An 18,521-nucleotide genomic window follows, 5' to 3' on the forward strand; every position below is an offset into this window, starting at 1 on the left:
ACGTCGTACAAGATGGAACTAGGGAAGAGAGAAGATACACCGAACAGACAAGATGAATGTTATGATATGAAACGAATTGCTGGATTTTGGTAAGCACCTCACTTGTATTCAATCAGGGCCATAACCGTCACTAATCATTTTGTACCAGCACATCAGCTATGAGTTCTTCCACTCTGCTATGAAGACACCTGTCTTTACACCAATTTTTCGGATGAGCACCTCTTGTCGAGAAACGAGCACTACATCGCGCGATAGCCCGTTCCCGGACTTCTGGAAAGAAAGCACATATGAGCAGAAGAAACGCGAGATGGGATTATCATTGGACGGACCTTGCGATAACGATTTGTTTGCTATCAATAGATGCATTCAGCATATCGCAATATGATATTGAGATTGTATGGTGGACATGAAGAGATAGAGATAAATCTCTAATGCGAACATGTCTGTTGTTGCTTCGCACAATCAAATATTGTCTGTAATCTGATATGTGTTTTCGTCAAGTCACACACCTTTTACCGTTATTAGAAAGGTACTAGAAACCTTTTCTCTCCAGGCTCGTCCACTGGTTTCTCTCTATCCTTCATCAAACTTTTGCTTTTGTTTTTGGGATATATAGAATTTCCACTTGGCCAAATGAGCCTGCTCCTCTCTCTTGATCACCTTTCATTTCTTTGCAACAACCTTCCCTCACTATTGACGAGCAAACCTGATTGCTTTCTTCTATCATCTCGACGACTCCAAGCTCGCGCAATCATCACCACAAGTCATTGTTGCTGCTAGAATTGCCGCTATTGAATCAATCTAGATCGAACATCTTCTCTTTGCAAAATGCCTTGCGGCATACCTTCCCAATCATCTGGCTTGTCCTGGGACGCCAACACCAGCCGCGAAGTCTCTGACGATCCGATCAAAAAGAGGTTTCCGACACCATCTCCATCCGCAACATCATCAAAGAGGATGAAGATGATGAGCGCAATCGTCTCTGCGCAACAGACTCCCAGCGCAGTGGCAGTCAGCCTGCTGACAACGTCAATGATGAGGTCAGCAAGCAAGAGGTAGAGATCACTGAGAAGCCCCCATATCATGATGGCGAACAAGCTTCCGCTGCATTCAACTGGGATGAGGAAATAACCGCCGCCGAAGCCGAAGTTGACAGACTCAGCATGGTGAGACTCCCATCGAGCGAACTCGGTCGCATCATGTTGGAAGATCAACTCATCCACATCTTCCACACTGACGTGGTACGAAACGCCAAAACCTTCGTCGTGTACGACGGGCTGGACGTGCTGGCGTGCTTCACAAACAACAAGATGGAGAATGCTGTCTGGAATCTTGCTGCCCTCTACATTGGGAGCAAGTTGAAGTGGTCTCACCCCCTCGATCACGACCTCAAAATGTCCTTCTCCTCCTTCGACGTGAAAGGCAATGTTTTTTCTATCAAGCTCTCGCCTCCATCCATTGGAGCTACAAGGAAACAGGAAGACTCGGGCCCTCAATGAGCAGATTCCTCCTAAATTCTGCGAACTATATGAGGTGTTCTGATGAGATTGACCATGGTACGACTTAGATATCAATTCTAACGCGATATCGCTTGCTGACCGGAAGCTGTGATAGTTCAAGCACCGACTACTCTACACCGCTGGAGATTATGATATGAGATGATTTACGTGGTCTGGTAAGTATTATCTTCGATACGAGTGTCTAGATTTGATGCGATTTCTAACCACTACAAGCTAGGTAATCAGGCGCAACCCTAATTGCTTTCCTACTCAGAGTTTGGAGGAAGACGGTTGCACTACGCTTTCACAGTGTGCTGGATCAATGGGTATCGAGTTGCGATGAGCACAATCCTGCATCAGTTATTCTCGCAGTGAGTCTGTTTCGATGGACCTGGTGGTATAGACAAGCAAGATATCACTCAAAATGAATACAGCAATGGATGTCTGCCTCTTTTCCGCGTTTTGGCGAACCGGCGTAGTGCTTATGTTGAGCTAGCACATGCTGTGTTATGTCTATGGCGACATTGAAACCAAATCCTTCATCAGATTACTCTGCTTTTCTTCTTCGTCCCCTCTTTCATCATTTCTTCTTATCACGCGTTGCCTTGAACTCCCGTACTAAACAGCCAGCTTGAATACTGCCTCCCACACCGCCGTTGAGTCATATTCTGTAGTTGTCAATGAATAGATCATGGCACTCCGTATGGCTGGGGCACTTTTTGGCTAGAGGATTCGCCGTGTACACCTCGTTGGCGGTCATCATCAATCAGACAGCCTTCTTTCCAACATATATTGTACTGCAGGGGCTGATGGTTGACGTACAAGGAGGATGCAATGTAGGTTGCGGCATCGCCGTACTTTAACATTTGCATCACTGCGCCCACGCACACCTATCCGGAAAAGGACATCACCTTCTCCTTGTGGCTCTTTGGACAGAGAACTACGAAACCAAGTTCGAAGCCGCGAAAGGTAAGCCCGAAACAAGACTAAGGAACTCATCATAAACTCAGATACTAACGCACTCTATCCCTAGGTATATTATTGAATGTTGAAGCTTATGGGAAAGAACCACCAGATCTCCAGCCACTGAAAAAGAGTGGAGGGCCGTGAGAGCCAACATGTATGCTGTGAGTACCCATTTCCAGAGCCTTGATGCATTGAGCTGTAAAGAGTCTGTACTTAGAATTTGTATTGCGGGGATTGGTGATTTGAAAGGAGGGAGAAAGGGACCAAACATCATTCTTGGAAAGACTTCTCGAAGGGGTTTCCGTTTCTTGGAGCTGATTACACTTCAATCAGCAAGTGCTACTTTATAGCTGGATCTTGAGAGGAGAGACCAAAGATCTCGACGAGAAAGTCAAACGCTGTTAACATGCGTGATCTCCGAGCGGCACGAATGCTCAACCCTACCGTTCCCGCAAAGGATTTCGTCGTGGTGCATCCCACGATAGCCAAAACCATGGACATATGTATTTGGTTCGCGAACCTGCTCGAAAGCGAAGGTTGACCTGTCGTCAGCGCCGAGAGGGTTGAAATGAGCAAGACGGACGAGTTCAGGGCCGGTCTCTCTCATGGACTGACGCTCATAGACGGTTCAAGACATTTGGAGTGACCATGTTATACGAGGTAGATAGAAACTCCCTTTCTTGTCGCTTGGCCACCTCTCTCGCGTATTATTGCTCTAGGTCCCGCTGGCAATGGCTGTACACAGTTGACGCATACAAACATGGGCGGGATGCTGATCGATATCCCCGAAAGCCAACGTCTGTGGGTTGATAACTAGCAAGAATTCGGGTGAATCTTCCCCGGATAGGCCGTTGTCAATCTTGTTGGTCAATCTGTAATGTCCTTGATGCTAATGCACGTGCTTTGATCAGACAGCATTGCCATATTTAGCATGGCAATGAAACTATGGGCGCTGAAGCACTACGCAGATGACGACGGCACGATTCGCTCATACCATTGACGTTGTCGTATTGGCCGGATGTGCCAAGGGAAGTATGTAAGGTTTGACTTGGCCAATCCCCAGACGCGCCGTAGCTCGCGCGGTTACAGGGCATAAGCGCTGTATTTATAGGATATCGTGGGGTTGGTGGGGGGCCAACTGCAGCTCCCAAGGTGGATCTGCACTGCCCCAAAAAAATCTCAACCAACACCCGAAGTCAGTACTTGACTGTGCCTCTCTCCCTTCCCTCTTCGTGAATATTTCTTACCTTTTTGCCTGTAGCAAAGACCCGATTCATATGGACACCAGCACCATGTTGGACGCAGCCATGCAAGCGCAGCTTGAAAGCCCATTCATGTCGGCACCTGCCGAAATTCGGTGCGCCATCTACCAGCATCTCGTTACCTCCTCCTCCATTCACGTATTCTTGACCCCGCAGGGCCGTCCCCAGGTGTCGACCTGCATTGTACCTCCTACCAGCTCCCTCGTGGCAGACTGGTCTCGATCTATGGGAGGTCGTCAACCTAATAATGCCCGCGAGAATGACCCAACTTGGATTCGTCGAGTGCGAACCCCGTGGGGGCCGCATTGGGAATGCGAAGAAGCCTACCTCTCCCATGACCTTGACGATATGACTAACCTTCTTTCCATTTGCAAGAAAATGTAAGCCTCAGGATAATTATTCCCGCTGACTTTCGGCTTACCGCTGCTTTCACATTATAGGTATCTCGATGTTTGCACCATTCTTTTCGAGCGAGCAACTATCAATGTTACGGACCTGGCCACCCTCGAGCTCTTGACTCGGAATCCTGCCGAAGAGGCTCCCAGCCCAAGCCATTTCTGGAATTTGTCCAACTACGCGTACCCCTTGATTCAGAGGTTGAATATCACACTGCTGCTTCCGCTGGCGGTCTACGAGGCACTCGCAGAAGTTCAAGACAATCAACCTGGCCGTGAAGCTCAGTACGCGGGTGAGGACGCAACGGCAGTCGCATGCACCACATGGGCCCGGGCATGCCCCGCCGTATGTCAACTACCTCAGCTCCGGAACCTCCACGTTTGGCTGGACCATGACGGCGGTTCCTCGTGGTCTCACGTCCGGGAACGCCAGGCCGTGGGCATAGGGCTCATGGATGTCCTGGCAGCGCATTTGCAGGCTCGATCGCAGGACAAGAAACTGCCCCCGGTCGAGGTTCTCTTCAATCTACCCAAACTGCACCCAGCCCTGGCAAGACCGGAAACCCACTATGTGCCCGAGAGTCCACCGCCACTATTTTCTATCGAGCGGCGATTCCGTCTAGGCTCCCATGTTAAAGAAGGAGCCGGCGGATTTCTACGAGTGAGACATGAATACGACTTCCCATTACGAGGGAATTGGCACTCTTTAACAGATATTACGATAACCCGGATGACCCGGATTGGGACACAGACCCCGTGACTGAAGACGAGATACGGGGAATGGAGGAATATGAGAAAAGGCTTTGGGAGCAGGGTAGTGATGTTCATCAGTACCTGAAAGATATAACATTTTCGGGTCTTCAGAGTCAATGGGCGATACTTTAATCACGAAATTCGTGGCATGCTAATCATTATTCACACTCCTAGATCAGTAGGAGTCATCTATGGCAAGTACACCGATGGCAAGCCCTACCGGAAAATCAGACTAAGGAGTTAGTCACCTCACTCAACACAGCCTATCAAATTGCTCCGAACTATTGATAGCACTACATCGCAATGGAATTCGGATCTCCGCAACTTGGCGGAAGAGTTTAGAGCTCCCAAAAATCTATCAAGGTCGGGGGCCACAGTATAGGAAGCCTATGCCACTCGGGCAGGCGGATGGGCATAACTAGCATCGAGGACATGATGGATGGCAGGGCCTCGGTGGAACTTCTCTATTCACAAAGGTATTTACACGAGTTCTATTTGTAATCAACATGGCCTTCATTGTATATACATGTTTGTCTAAGTGGTAATATATACATCGAACTCCCCAAAACTCTATGGTGTGAGGTGAGATGGCAAGAGGCAAGACTAAAAGCCAAAAAGAGCTTAGAAGTTGGACGCCGCCTTGATCTGGGAATCGGACTCGACGCCGACGTTCTCGACGGTGACGGTCTTGCCCGAGGCGCCGGTGACGCGGATGGTCATCGTGGAGGCGCCGAAGCCCGAGGGGTTCTCGAAGAAGTTGTAGTCCTGGCGCTTGGTGCCCTGCCACGTCTTGCCGCCGTCGGTGCTGACCTCGAGCTTGGCGACGGCCTCGTTGGCGTTGATGACCTGCATGGAGAACCAGTACGGCGACGTGCCCGACTTGTTGTGCAGCACCAGCGGCGACGTGATGCCGCACTCCACCTCGGTCCACGACGTCGTCATGGGGTCCGACGAGTCCGGAGACAGGGCCTTCCAGGCGTTCTCGAAGAGGTCGAGGTGGCCCCTTGTCACACTCAGGGCACTTGTCGACGACCTTTGGGGACTCGTTAGCTAGGTGAGAATCTTATGATAGAGGTGCGCGAACTTACCATGACCTTGATGGTCTTCCCCTTGGCGGTGACCTCCAGGCAGGAACCGCACTTAGCGGAGTTGTCCCAGGCGGAGCCAGAGAAGGCAGTACCGTAGATACCGGCGGGCAGGGTGTAGGAGGAGAAGGAGCACGTGCCGCCGTTGAGGTTGCCGCCGTAGAAGGTGGAAGTGCCGGACACGCCGGCGGCGGAGGATTGCTGCTGCCTTTGAGTGGCCGGGACGGCGACAGCCTGCTGCTGACCTGGGCTGGCAACGACGGCGGCGGGCGCAGAGGCAGTAGCGGGAGCAGCGGCCACGACAGGCACGGCAGGCGAAGCAGGACGGGCAGCAGGACTGGCGTGGTTGAGGGCGACGCAGGCGGCGCTAGCGACGGAAGCCGCAAGGGGCATGAAGTGGAGTGTGTTGAACTGCATCTTGTTTATGGTGTTGCGGGTAGCAAAGTGATGATGTTTAAACGAGTGGTAATATTGCACGATAACTAACAGATAGAACGATTGACTGTGCAGTTGCCTGGTGTGGACTGGTGTTCGATGAAGATGCACGACCGGGCTCTTGGTATTTAAAGTCTGCTACCACCCCTGCCTGACCAACTCTTCCTAAAGAGTGACTTTGTTTCTCCCCTTAATCTCTATACTGAACTTGAAACGCACGCCACGAACCGGGGTCGAGATTAGGACCCGCCATGAGATGGGAGCGAGTCAGCTACCGCCGTTGAGATCGGGGTCTGGGCCTGGTCAGTACTCTCGATCTGAGTGCATATCAAGGCTTGAACCCTGCGACATGCGAGCACCCCGGATCATGATCTAATATGAGCAAGGCCAGCAGCCCCGAAAGGCTTGAGAGATGGAATTCCGCGACGTCACACAAGTACACAATGTTGGTAAGCCCGCCGCAGAAGCTAGGCAAAGTGGCCTAAGGATTCGGTCCCCACTTGGCGAACTGCTGCTAGCCTGATGGGAACGGACCATCTCACGCCATGGCACGATCGTGAGTTTCCACGACTATATAAGACGATGGGGGCATGTCGAACGTACGCCAGCCGCGAAGCAGGTTTCGCCCGACCATGGTTCTGCCAATCGGCATAGACCTCCGCGGGCGCCCGCATGTTCGGAAGCGTGCTCGCCTCGCACAAACATGTCTATCTCGAACGGCTCAATCGGTTCCCACCAACCAAGACGCCGCCACGGTAGACGCATGGCGTCCTTAGTGGTTACAGCCTCACGGAGGGCTACGCACCGAAGAGGTTGGGGGCGGGGTGCGATATGGGAGAAAATTGTTTAGATCGGACGGGTTCTCGGATTGGATTGTGACGTTTTCGACAACCTTTGGATGTACGCCGGGTGCGGGCCGCAGACGGTCGCTAAAATCATATAATGCAACCAACTTTCTCCAAGCGACAACCTAAATTCAACTTCATGTCCTGTTTTTGTTTCCAGTCATTGACGAGCGAAGAGATGCGTCATCGCCGACACGCAGTCCGGGCTCCGTATCCTTCCCCGAGACTTTGGACAACGGTGGTGTATGATTCCGTTTCCTTGAGTTGCGTTACATCCCGCCGGATCGACAGGTCCAACCGGTCGGGCCCGCACTTCAAAAAAGAATCTTCCTCCCATCGCATTCCGATTGCCGGCAACCAAACAAAGATCCTGAGTCAAGACGGTGGTCAGCTGTTGATTATGTACTTGATTTCTCCCCCAAGCTAACGCTTGATTGAAACAAGCGGCCGTCTAGATCAGATGGCAAGTGCCTGGCATTGGCTTTCAGGAACGGCAGCTGCTGGGCTACTCCAATCCCGGCTCCAGCGGAAGCCCCAGCGCGTTTTTAGGTGCTCACGGGATGACCCTAGTCGGCGACTTGCTCTGCATCTTACCTCGGCAGTAGACGGACAATCAGACTTTTTGTCGTCGCGGGGTGCTTAGCCGGTGGACTCAATGGATGAAGCCATCTTGAAATGTACGGGCCATGTGCACGCCCAGAATTGGCAAGCCGATAACCTTCCAGGGCACAGCTCCGAGCAAATCACCACTGCTGACTGACGCCGAGATTAGCTGGCCAGTGCGCGAATCCCTCCCCCAATCCCAATTGACCCCAACAACAACAACACCAAAAAGGAAATGCCTCATATAGTTTCTTTTGCTTTTACCTTATTGAAGTCGATCCCCCTGGCCTAGCATTCCATTACGTGAAATTTACCTGAGAGTTTCCTGGAGCCGCCTGCCCGGGCGAGCTGTCACCGCCTCAAAGCGCTGGCCCGTCTGCAATATGATTTACCGCTACGCCCGCTGAGCGTGAACATGCATATCCGCGGATGGAACGTCCAACGTCACTCAATACTCATGGAGCGTCGCAATATTGTATGAGAGCGATTTACTGTGGCAGTGAGACATTGCCCGACAATGATGTCAAGATAGGAGGACCGCGCGCCCGGGAGGCCGGATTCGGAAAGGCTTCACGCCAACATTGCCTGGAGGATGAATCTTCTTAAATGGCTCACACTTCCTGGGCTTCGGTGAACTCGTTAGTAGAAATCCAGCGGAAGACCCAACTTGAATTTCAACATCTTTATCCTATCACCCCGCCTGACCTCCCGGCAACTACGAGCAAATGGCGGGCGCGGCACCGAACTCCACGACTCCCGACCCGTCCACGGCAGCGAACGCTGGAAGTATCGCCACTGGCATCGGCATCGCTCTCGCCGTCGCACTCGGCCTGATCTTTCTAATAACCCGTACCAGAAACGCCTCCGGCGCGCTGGGGGCGTTGCGCGAAACGACGAGCAGGACGCATAGGAACCATGGCCGCGGGTTGGACTGCGCCGTCGTCAATTCGTTCCCCATCGCGCACTACAAGCAGCCGAGGCTTAGCACTCACAAGGAAGTCGGCTACCCCCAGACTCTCTTCCCCATCGATGAAGAGGCCGGTGAGGGGGCTGCAACAGCAACTCTCAGCCAGAACGAAGGCGCAAGGGGTTGTTGTTCGGTCGGCTATGGGCGCAGATGCGTGGCTTCGTGACGCTAGGCCGCCCCCTTCCAAGAAGAGCAAGACCAGGAACAACCTGTTCCATATGCACCGAAGATTTCACGGAGGGCATCGAGGTGCGGAAACTGCCATGCAGTCATCTGTTCCATCCTGCATGCATCGATCAGTGGCTCACGGAGTTTGGGGTCACTTGTCCTGTATGGCAAGTGTCCCGTCCCTTTCTATATATCCTAATATCTCCATGTTTGCTTCAAGTAAAGAGTGTCAGCTGACCCTCGTTGAATCACGTGGTTCACTCTAGTCGGGTCAATCTTGCTGCAGCTACGACCGCAGACGCTTCGTTGAAGATGCCAAAGAAAGCTGCCTTCCGAACCATAAATCGACATTGAAGGGTCTCCTGTTTTGAAGTCTTTCACGGCCGTAGAACTTCAGACGGTGGTTGTATACCACTTGAGCTGCTGATTCAGGGTGATCCTCTTTCTTCTATCTCGTCTCTAGCCATCTCTACCTTCAAAGAGAGTTTTGTAATCGGTTGAATCGTACCCATCCAGAGAGTCGATAAGATAACTCAACTTATTCCAAGGTCTTCTTTTCTCCTGCTTAACGCGGTTCATTATGTTGAGCTGCCACGGCGTGCGGCCGTTCGAGTCCATAGCCAAATCGTCAGCCCCAGCGATGTATAGCTCCGCTAGTATTTTTCTGTGGTTCCAACCATCAGGCTGGACCACCTGTTCGGCGTAATGAAGTGGTGTTTGCCCATTTTCTGTACATGTCCCCAAGTTGGCGCCGCGATGCACCAGTACTCGGACTATGCAATGACTGTAAGTCAAAATGGCATGCTGCAAGGGCGTCCGGTCAGTGTACGGCGCCTCTATATCTGCGCCGCAGCTAATCACGGCCTCCAACAGGCCCACCCGCTCCCTATCGGGTGTGTCTTCCAATTCATAAACCACCGACCACATAATCCGTGTGGCTGACAATGGGCTCTCTATGCCGGCGGCTCCACGGATCTGCAAGAAGACTCTCAACGATTCGAAATCCCTTCCTTTGAGTGACTCATAGACCCACTCGTCGTTGAGAATAGTCTCGTTGTTAATTCCATGATCCAGGAGTATCTGTATCTGCTCATCACGACCCGAGCGTAAGAGAATATGACTGAAGATCATATTGAATTTCATGGGCTCGGTGGCATGTAGTCGCGTAACAATGTTGCGGAAACCCAAATCTGATATTCTGGGGAGATATCGCACAATAGCAGAGCTACTTGGGGTAAAACCCGTCCATCCAGGATATCTTGTTGCACACAAAGTGGTAAGGCCTTAGCAAAGCCCATTCGAAGAGATTCATCAGTGAGTGGTGACCAAGTTCCATATTGTTGGATATTGCGTATATATCAATAAGGGACCTGGTGTGTTCCCCGAACCACCAATTGAACTTCGAAAGGTTGGCTGTGGGGATGTTGCTGATAATGGGAGCGTTAACAAGGCGTTCCAGAAATAGCCCCTCTGAGTTCTGCATCGCCAGCTCAAGTACGCGAAGAACGAAATCATCGGGATCCGTCAAATCCCGAAATATTTCGGCCAAGTTGAATGGGGAAATCCAAATCGATTTGAATTGCGAAGCAAGCAGCTCTGGCCTGCATCTCCCAACGCCAGGAGACATATTGTCCGGTCTACCAGTTGCTGGAAGGGTGACTCGTAGTCGATTGACAAACCCAGAGTCTCAGCGTCGGATGCTATCCCTAACAGGGCATAGATCAGATCGTGCTCCTGGCTGGCCTTACTACCGCTGAACTTCGTTAGCAGCATAATCAGTCGGCGGTCTGCATTCCACCATGATTGCTGGCGGAGGGGGCCCGGCATAACCTCAAGCACGGCGGCGGTATGGCGATCAATTTCCAAATCCATAATACAGGGCATCATCGAAAAAATACGGGACGAAACACTCTTGGAGCCGCATATGACGGTAACGGCACTGGCATTGGCGACTTCTTGGATGACCCAAACTCTTTGGAACCATGGATTCCCGTTCAGCAACTGCTTGAAACATGCGACGTTCGTTTTGTGGGCCGCCATATGGGTAGTCACTGTTCCTTTCCATATATCCCTTAAAAATGTTATATTTTCGAGCAGTGCTCTGGATCGCTCGCCCCATGAAGCAATCAAATCCTAAAAATTATTTAGGACTCTGTTATATTGGTGTTTGTGGGAAGTCGCGCAGAGGACAAAGTGAAAAACATACCATCATGTCATCGATGGCGTCTGAACTCGGACCGAGCCAGACCAGCACCATGTCGGCATTTTGGTAGACCGAACGCATTTGACCGACTTGGTGACCCCTTTTCGCGATGGTCTCTTTGATTTATGCAGAGCGCATCGACCCATAGTAGCCTATCCAAGTGAGCAAGTCGTAGCGCGCACAGAGCGTCGAAGAGGTTCCTAGTGACTGGGAACGGTTGGTTGTCGAGCAGAATTTGTGGTGAGCTGTCGCTTGGCACGCCTCCCCAAGTGTACGAGAGCGCCTCATAAGGTATGTCTTCGGAGTCACCCAGGGAGCTCTGGAAGATCTCGCATTGGATCTCTGCACCAGTTTGCCCTTTGCACAGGCGAAGAAGCCGTATCGGGTCCTTCGATAGGTCGAGGGGCTTATAGACATACGTACTGCTTGTCATATTCTCGGCGATTAAGTCCAAAAGTAGGTGATCATGATGGCAAAACAACTTTGGCAATGTCGGGAAGATGAAAAACGAAACCTCTTTCCTCTCTGAAGTGAACTGGATTTAAGGCAGAGCCCCGCAGTAAGCGTCTGCCTCATGCGACTTTGACCGGAGTTTAGGGGCTCGGCAGAAAGGCGCAACTCGCTGACCAGTCCACGGTTATTGGCGGATGAAATACACTGCCCCTTGGATGCCCCCGGCAGATGCCTAGCCACTCCATGGGGAAAGGTGATATAGCAGCACATAAATCATCCTAGAGTAAGCCATGAATCAAAACTCATATTGAGTTTTTCAATATGTCAAGATGCACTCTAGATTAATAAGCAAAAAGGACAAAAAACAAAACATACAACACCGAGGATTCCCAGGTCGTCACCGACCCTAGTACTAATTCGGCTCTCTGCTGCTTATATATGGGAGAGCGGACGGGATCCCTAGTATTCAGCAGGATGTGGTCGTATGTGGAAGATATTACCATGTTGCTGCATTATATTGTGCATTTGATAAAGATGTCTGTATCATGCGGCGTCTCTGCCACAAACCCAACAGCTTCCCACGCTATGTTTTCCTTGTCCCCGTACCGTACACAAGATTCGTGAACGCCTCAATAGTTTCACTGCCCGGTCTCCAGTCCTCGCCAACTTGCCACATCACTTTTCCATTTTCGTCTCTTCTCGGCGCAAGGTACTTCAGCCCCCATCGGAACGTAACCAATCCCGTTCATACTCCTGAGCCCGCTCCTTGGAGGGACTAGATATCAAGTAGGTGCTATATGATGTAGGGACAGCCCACTAGTTAGCTAGCTCGGTCAATTGATTGCTTTTCAGTGCAAAGAAAAAAAGCCTGGAAAGCCACCCGTGTATTTGAGTAACATGAACAAACTCGGTGGCTTCGGCCGCCTATACATCATCCTACACTCTTCATGAACAATAGATTTAGACTGCCTTGCCTTAGCCACACACCCCTGACTGTTGAGTGCACACATACCCTGGGACCTATCGCAGTCCGATTTCTGTCATCTCAGACATCATACGCCTCATTCCCATTTCACCAACCCAGTTTCCCGCCCCTCCAACTTTGCGTATTTCACGCTCTCGGTCCACACCATGCGCCGTTTCTGTTCATCCGCCGTTTCCGGTGCCACTGTGGTCACATCCGAACCGTTGAGGAACTGGCCTCGATCATCGTTTCCGGCTGTAAGCGCAGCGTCCAGCACATCCCGAGAAGATTTCGCGATGGTACGGACGTCGCCAGTGAGCTGAGCCACGTAAGCAGCGGCGCTATCAGTGGTATCAAGACTGGCCAGAGAAACGCCCGTGTAATCCAGTTCCCGCGACGGGTTAAACCCGTACCCATGATGCAGGTTCGACTCCCGTAATAGAGAGTTGCCACAAGGCTGGGTCGGTATCCAAGCGACGTTGCAGCTCGCCTATCATCATGACAACGCACATTTTGGCGACTCCATAGCGTCGGACCCCAGCGTTGCGGGCGAGGGGAGTGTCTTCATTCCTACTCCATGTACCGTGGGCGATGGCGTCGAGGTTGTCGTCGCGGAAAAACGACTGCCACTTCTCTTCCGCATAGGGTCCATCGACCGGTCTGGATGATCCGAGCGCTGGATTTACCATTAATCGCTTTTCACAAATGCATTGATAAAAGGGCGCGTCAGAAGATCCATGAACATTAAATATATATAAACTCATTAACCTGGAGACTTTCAGTCACGTTACAGGCCAGCCGCACAGCCAGCGACCGCGCCAGTGTCGTGGACGACAGCCCCGCCAACGACAGTCAGCACAGAGCTCAGCTTCCTGAGGTCCTCATCCGGCACACCGAAATAGTCTTCATTCAGTACGACAACATCACCCAGTCGGCCCACCTCCAACGCGCCCAGGAGGGACTCGTCCGGGCCGCCCAGGAACCACTGGTTGGAGCGGGTGTACATACGCAGGAACTCCTGCCTGGTGATCTGCTGACCCTCGTTAATCTGGTCGCCCAGGGCGTTCTTGCCGGTGACAGCGTAGTACGCCTGCACCCACGGGTTCATCGGCGCGATCTGCATGCCGTCGCCACCGATGCCGGCCGGGATGCCGCTGTCGACGATGGTCCTGTAGGGCGGGCCGGCGCTCGGGCCGGCTCCCGAGAGGTACTGCCAGCTGGACAGGTTGACGCCGCCGCCGACCTTCTTGAGGCGAGCAAGGTACTCGGCCGTGATGAGGGGGACGTAGGCGACAACCCAGCGGAGGTCCTTAATGCCGACCTCGGCGTCGACCTTCTCGAAGGCCTTGATCTGCGTCTAGAAGTCTGTCGCGGTCAGCGAGTGCACCTCGACGCGCCACCGCGCGCGGGCCGTCGCCAGGGCTGCGGCCTCGAACACGGGGCCCCCGCTGTAGTCGTCGAGGTCGGCGATGAACTCGCCAATGCCGCCGGTGCGCACCATGTCGCCGCCGAAGAAGGGGAAAGCGTTGCGCAGGCGCTGCGTCAGCGCGGGCACCCCCGTGCTGTTGTCCTGGTGCAGGTAGTTGATGCGCAGCCGCACCGCGCCCTGCCGCGCCCCGTACACGGCCAGCCACGGGTCGTACATGGCGTAGTTGTCCTCGTGCGCCGCCCCGTCCGCCGGCGTCCCCGTCGCCTGGAACGCCCCCTGGTCCAGGTGCGTCGTGATGCCCATGGCCGCGGCGTAGGCCATGGCGTCCCGCACGCCGCGCGTCCGGTTGCCGGACGTCAGCTGCCCGCGCAGCGCGAGCAGCGCCTTGCCGTTCTCTTCGCCCGCCGCTATCGACCCGTTGGCGCTGATGGCGACGGACCCCGTTGCCAAGGCGGACTCGAAATAGGCCTTACCCAGGCTGTTGGTCACGCTCGGTCCGTTGAAGCCGATGGAGACGAAAGCCGGATGCTGTGGTAGCGCCACGTCAAGCTCCTCGAGCGTCGGCAGCCGGCCCTCGCTGAACTGGTTCGGATTGAAGCCGCCGATGGTGGTGATAAAGCTACCTGGGGGCACGGCGTCGCGGCTAGCACGTGCGGAAAATGTCTGCTGCACTTCGGCGACCGAGTACGCGTTCTCGAGCGGCGTGTGATACCCCGGCCGGTTTCCCATGAGGACGATGTGGTTGTGGCTCTCGACGAGACCCGGGATGGCCACGCGGCCGCCCAGGTCGATGGTCGGCGGGCTGCCGAGGAAGCTCTTGCGCGCGTCGGCCACGCTGTCACCCACGTAGACGATGGTGCCCTCCTTGATGCCAACGACCGTAGCCCTGGTCTCGGCCGCATCCATGGTGTGGATCGTGCCGTTCAAGAGCAGCAGGTCACCGCGAAGCGCACCGCTCTTGTACGATTGGGACACATCTGCCAGCTTGCCACAGACGGCTGTATCGTTTTGGGTCGTAATGGTTGCCGCGTTGGCGACCCATGATCGGGCGACAAGCGATAGAAACAGTGGCGCGCTCTTGAAATGCATCTTGGCCTGGTGTTTCCTTAGCTAGCCAGAAAGGAGAGTGGGAGGAAGCGTCACAACAACTTGCCAGGGGCACGGAATGCATTGAACGAGTTTAAATACGCAGATATGGCAAACGCACGCACCTGCGACTTGCAGGACTCGCATGATATAAACTCCCGTAGCGTCGCAGCGAAGAAGGGGAATGGTAGTAGAAATCACGGCAACGGCGATTCTTTTGTCGGGGTAATGTCGCATCCCAGCGGATACTCCCCTCAAGCTAGAGGGGCTATGTGCCGATAATATGTACGCCTACTACTGCACCTACCACCTAAGTATGCATAAACCCAGGCCTTATTGTGTGGAGATAGTTGTTACTCAGCTATTACTGTACCTGCACGTATAGTTATCGGTATATCTACATTGTCTCCACTCAGTCCTCCATTTCCTCTGCTTCGTAGTTTTCGCAACACAATAGTAGCTCCGCAAAGGTTTCCTCCAGAACGTCGACAGAAGTGCCAAGCATGAGACCTGTCACGCAGTCCGTCTACATCATCCTTTGGCATGGCCTTTCCCTCTATATTGGTGTTACCGACAGCGAGTTTGCGAGTCCACAAGCTCATTTTAGTCTCTATAATAAGCGAAAATTGGAAGCTGGTGACATGATTTATCTTCCTCTAGTGGCCAGGCAGGACGCGACTTAAAGTAAACATCCACATGGAAACACATCCTGAAGGACCCCGCCTGCGGAAAGTTTAGCTCAGCCGTGGTGGTAAGGGTGACGAAAATAGGATTCGAGTTTCTGAAAGTGTATGAAACCTTTCTCCTTACCTTGAAGAGTCAGATGCAATGGGTTGTAAATTCCACCCATTCGTCTAGGGCAACCTCTGTGCTCTCTTTTTACCATTAGGCTTGAGGATAATACTCGTGAGTAACAGTAATCTCTCTTTTCCATTGGGTATTCAATTATAAGGACTGTTAGAACGACAGTATAATCCCATTGTATGAACACAGCAAACGTTCGAATCAATAGAACGCTTTGAATACAGTTGGATTTAGACAGAGTGGAGTTAGTTTGTTGACTGTGGCTTGGTTAATGTATACACAAGAGTAAGTTAGACCTGCCAGTCGAATAGGTCATCCCCAGAGAGCTACCTGCAGCATCCACAGGCCAAAAGATCGGTTTCCAATTGCCGCCATCTTCTTGGAACCGTGCATTTCTTACAGCTTTGGCCTCCTCACTTCTTCTCTTCAGGAGCACCTGACGTCATGACAGACTGATCCCCCAAAGTCCACGTCAACTCAACCTCCCAGCTGCGGGCCCTCCACAAGCCCTTATCACCCTCATCCTTGACACAATCCAGCGTGTAGATGCCGCCCGTGGTGAACCCCACGGCGTCTGGCTTCACCCCCTCGCCGGCGCGGTAGTGGTTGGCCTGGAAGTTGGCGGTGGCGGTGGCCTTCTTGGCCGAGGCACCGTCGCCGTCGGCGAACAGCACGCGCACGTTGCTCGCCATGTGCACCGTGTCGAGCTTGGACACGGGCGTGAAGCAGTCGGCGCGGATCGCGGCCAGGCCCTCGAAGCGGTTGATGCCGCTGATGGCCATGGCGGCGTCCTCGGTGAAGGCCGACTCGAGCAGCGCCGCGTCGCCCAGGTCGAAGGCCGCGGTGCCGCGGTTGATGATGTCGGCGACGGCTTCGCGCGGGGTCATGTCGGCGCCGAGGTGGATTGCGTTGAAGGTCGACATTGTGGTCTGATGGACGAAGAAGAGTTTAGGGACGAATATATCACAGTTTTTTGGGTGGGTGTTTGGAGAGCTTGAGAGAAGAGGTTGTAGATGGGACTGTTGATCGGATGGAATGAAGGCAGTGCTGATTGTTGAATAAATAAGACAGAATATGGAACATAAAGGGGTTGGTTTATATATCGTTTGTCATTTGGTTGGGTGTTATGCAACGTCCGTCTAGACTGGCCATCCCGTCCGACCACCCGGCTTAATACCGTTAAGGTCCGAAACATTACACGATGTAAGACGGAGGGTTGAGCGGGAGTTCCTTAGCTCCTTGTCTACCACAAAATAGCGGAGATTAGAAACAACGATTTAGGTTAGCACTACGTCGTGAAGCCCGGTGTTCTCGGTGTTGACATACGGAGGAGGGAGTTGAGAACTTATCCCGCAATATTCGGAGATTAGGGGCCGACCACCGGAGTTAACCCCTGTTTAGTTGGTCTCAAATAGTAGTTCAATCCTAAATATCGAAACCTGTATTCCACGTTTTTCAAATGCCACTGATGATTTGATGATATATGGTTTCATTATGGTGGACGTTTGCCCAGCTGGTCGCTATGGAAGATATAGTATAGTGCATGCGCAGCCCCTGAAACAGCTGATTTCGTACTGCCCTCTATTGATCGTCACTGTCGCCAATTTTAAATATCATACAATATCGTACAAAACCCTGTTACCGATTCATGGCCATTCTTCGCGCATCACCGTTACCGTAGTCGTCATCAAGATCCCCTTCTCGCCGTCCCCCTCGCCCCGCGTGGTCAGCGCCGACGCGGACCGCTGATCCTCCAGGTCGGCATCGCCACACAAGCCTATCGATACCCGGCTGCCATTGCTTCCTTTCAGTGCTTGCAGATGCGAAGACATCTTGCTCCCGTCGCTGTTGCGAGTGTCGTCGGCCGACTTGCGGAAGAAGGGGAACTTCTTCCGCCGTTGGCCCCGGGCCTTGAACCCGCCGCCCCCGTCGATGGTCGTAATGTGTGTACTCTTCATCGTCATAATTGACGCCGATGAAGACATAAGTGTCGGTGTCGAATTCGTGATGGGCAGGCTCATTAGCGAGAGGCGGCGCCCTTGATTGGTCGATCGCTGCTTGACTTCGTGGCAGAATTCGTACAGAGTCAGCATGGAGGGGCAGATGACGAATAGGTTGACTTCGATGGAACTGTGTGTTGAATGTTAGCATAAGCTTGCTTCTACACCGTGGTTTCTGGAAATGCGTCGATAACATACGCCCATAGACTTGACGGGGCTACGGCCCAGGTCTGATCCTCGCTCTCCAGGAGCTCTGGTAGGTATGCACACCGAATGATTGAGGCGATAACTGCACTGTGTCGATAATAACTCCATTAGCTCTTGTTACCCATTCTCGGTCTTTGCATCAATGCGGGTAGAACTCACAACAAACCAACGGCAAAGATACTCGCAGCACAGACGCGACGTTTGATTGGCATAAGTAAGCTGCAGACTACCGGTATGGGCAGGCCCAAGAGTATGATGTCGGTCAATGTGTTCATTGCGACAGCGGCGGTGTCCAACAAAGAGCGGTTCAGGCAAGTCCCTTGTACATCTGAACGCCACGCCCTGGATACGGGCGAACAGGCGAATATCATACAGCATAGTATGACAAGCGAGTACA

At 52.8% G+C, this 18,521-nt stretch overlaps 8 protein-coding genes across 8 annotated transcripts; 3 read left to right on the plus strand and 5 right to left on the minus strand.

Moving 5' to 3' along the window:
• Nucleotides 1-828: 828 nt before the first annotated feature.
• PG998_009034 (uncharacterized protein) lies at nt 829-1,499 on the plus strand (the record flags this gene model as incomplete). Its single annotated transcript, XM_066875850.1, has 2 exons — nt 829-891; nt 918-1,499. The coding sequence occupies 2 exons, from the start codon at nt 829-831 to the stop codon at nt 1,497-1,499; spliced, it is 645 nt and encodes a 214-aa protein (XP_066728006.1).
• A 2,258-nt stretch (nt 1,500-3,757) lies between these two features.
• On the plus strand, nt 3,758-5,007 carry PG998_009035 (uncharacterized protein; the record flags this gene model as incomplete). Its single annotated transcript, XM_066875851.1, has 4 exons — nt 3,758-4,107; nt 4,168-4,693; nt 4,746-4,783; nt 4,836-5,007. 4 exons carry the CDS (start codon nt 3,758-3,760, stop codon nt 5,005-5,007), a joined length of 1,086 nt encoding a protein of 361 aa, XP_066728007.1.
• Nucleotides 5,008-5,496: 489 nt separating this feature from the next.
• Nucleotides 5,497-6,377, minus strand: PG998_009036 (uncharacterized protein; the record flags this gene model as incomplete). Its single annotated transcript, XM_066875852.1, has 2 exons — nt 5,497-5,925; nt 5,964-6,377. 2 exons carry the CDS (start codon nt 6,375-6,377, stop codon nt 5,497-5,499), a joined length of 843 nt encoding a protein of 280 aa, XP_066728008.1.
• A 2,191-nt stretch (nt 6,378-8,568) lies between these two features.
• Nucleotides 8,569-8,976, plus strand: PG998_009037 (uncharacterized protein; the record flags this gene model as incomplete). Its single annotated transcript, XM_066875853.1, has 1 exon — nt 8,569-8,976. The coding sequence occupies one exon, from the start codon at nt 8,569-8,571 to the stop codon at nt 8,974-8,976; it is 408 nt and encodes a 135-aa protein (XP_066728009.1).
• Nucleotides 8,977-9,437: 461 nt separating this feature from the next.
• Nucleotides 9,438-11,235, minus strand: PG998_009038 (heterokaryon incompatibility protein-domain-containing protein; the record flags this gene model as incomplete). Its single annotated transcript, XM_066875854.1, has 3 exons — nt 9,438-10,168; nt 10,658-11,111; nt 11,185-11,235. 3 exons carry the CDS (start codon nt 11,233-11,235, stop codon nt 9,438-9,440), a joined length of 1,236 nt encoding a protein of 411 aa, XP_066728010.1.
• A 1,460-nt stretch (nt 11,236-12,695) lies between these two features.
• PG998_009039 (uncharacterized protein) lies at nt 12,696-15,116 on the minus strand (the record flags this gene model as incomplete). The annotated part of the gene is made up of 4 exons (XM_066875855.1): nt 12,696-12,917; nt 13,012-13,258; nt 13,390-13,943; nt 13,986-15,116. 4 exons carry the CDS (start codon nt 15,114-15,116, stop codon nt 12,696-12,698), a joined length of 2,154 nt encoding a protein of 717 aa, XP_066728011.1.
• A 1,214-nt stretch (nt 15,117-16,330) lies between these two features.
• Nucleotides 16,331-16,840, minus strand: PG998_009040 (uncharacterized protein; the record flags this gene model as incomplete). Its single annotated transcript, XM_066875856.1, has 1 exon — nt 16,331-16,840. One exon carries the CDS (start codon nt 16,838-16,840, stop codon nt 16,331-16,333), a length of 510 nt encoding a protein of 169 aa, XP_066728012.1.
• A 723-nt stretch (nt 16,841-17,563) lies between these two features.
• Nucleotides 17,564-18,399, minus strand: PG998_009041 (uncharacterized protein; the record flags this gene model as incomplete). Its single annotated transcript, XM_066875857.1, has 2 exons — nt 17,564-18,047; nt 18,284-18,399. 2 exons carry the CDS (start codon nt 18,397-18,399, stop codon nt 17,564-17,566), a joined length of 600 nt encoding a protein of 199 aa, XP_066728013.1.
• Nucleotides 18,400-18,521: the final 122 nt, after the last annotated feature.

The sequence above is a fragment of the Apiospora kogelbergensis genome, assembly GCF_038363985.1.
Source record: "Apiospora kogelbergensis strain CBS 113332 chromosome Unknown utg000006l_segment0_segment0, whole genome shotgun sequence".
Lineage (NCBI taxonomy): Eukaryota > Fungi > Ascomycota > Sordariomycetes > Amphisphaeriales > Apiosporaceae > Apiospora > Apiospora kogelbergensis.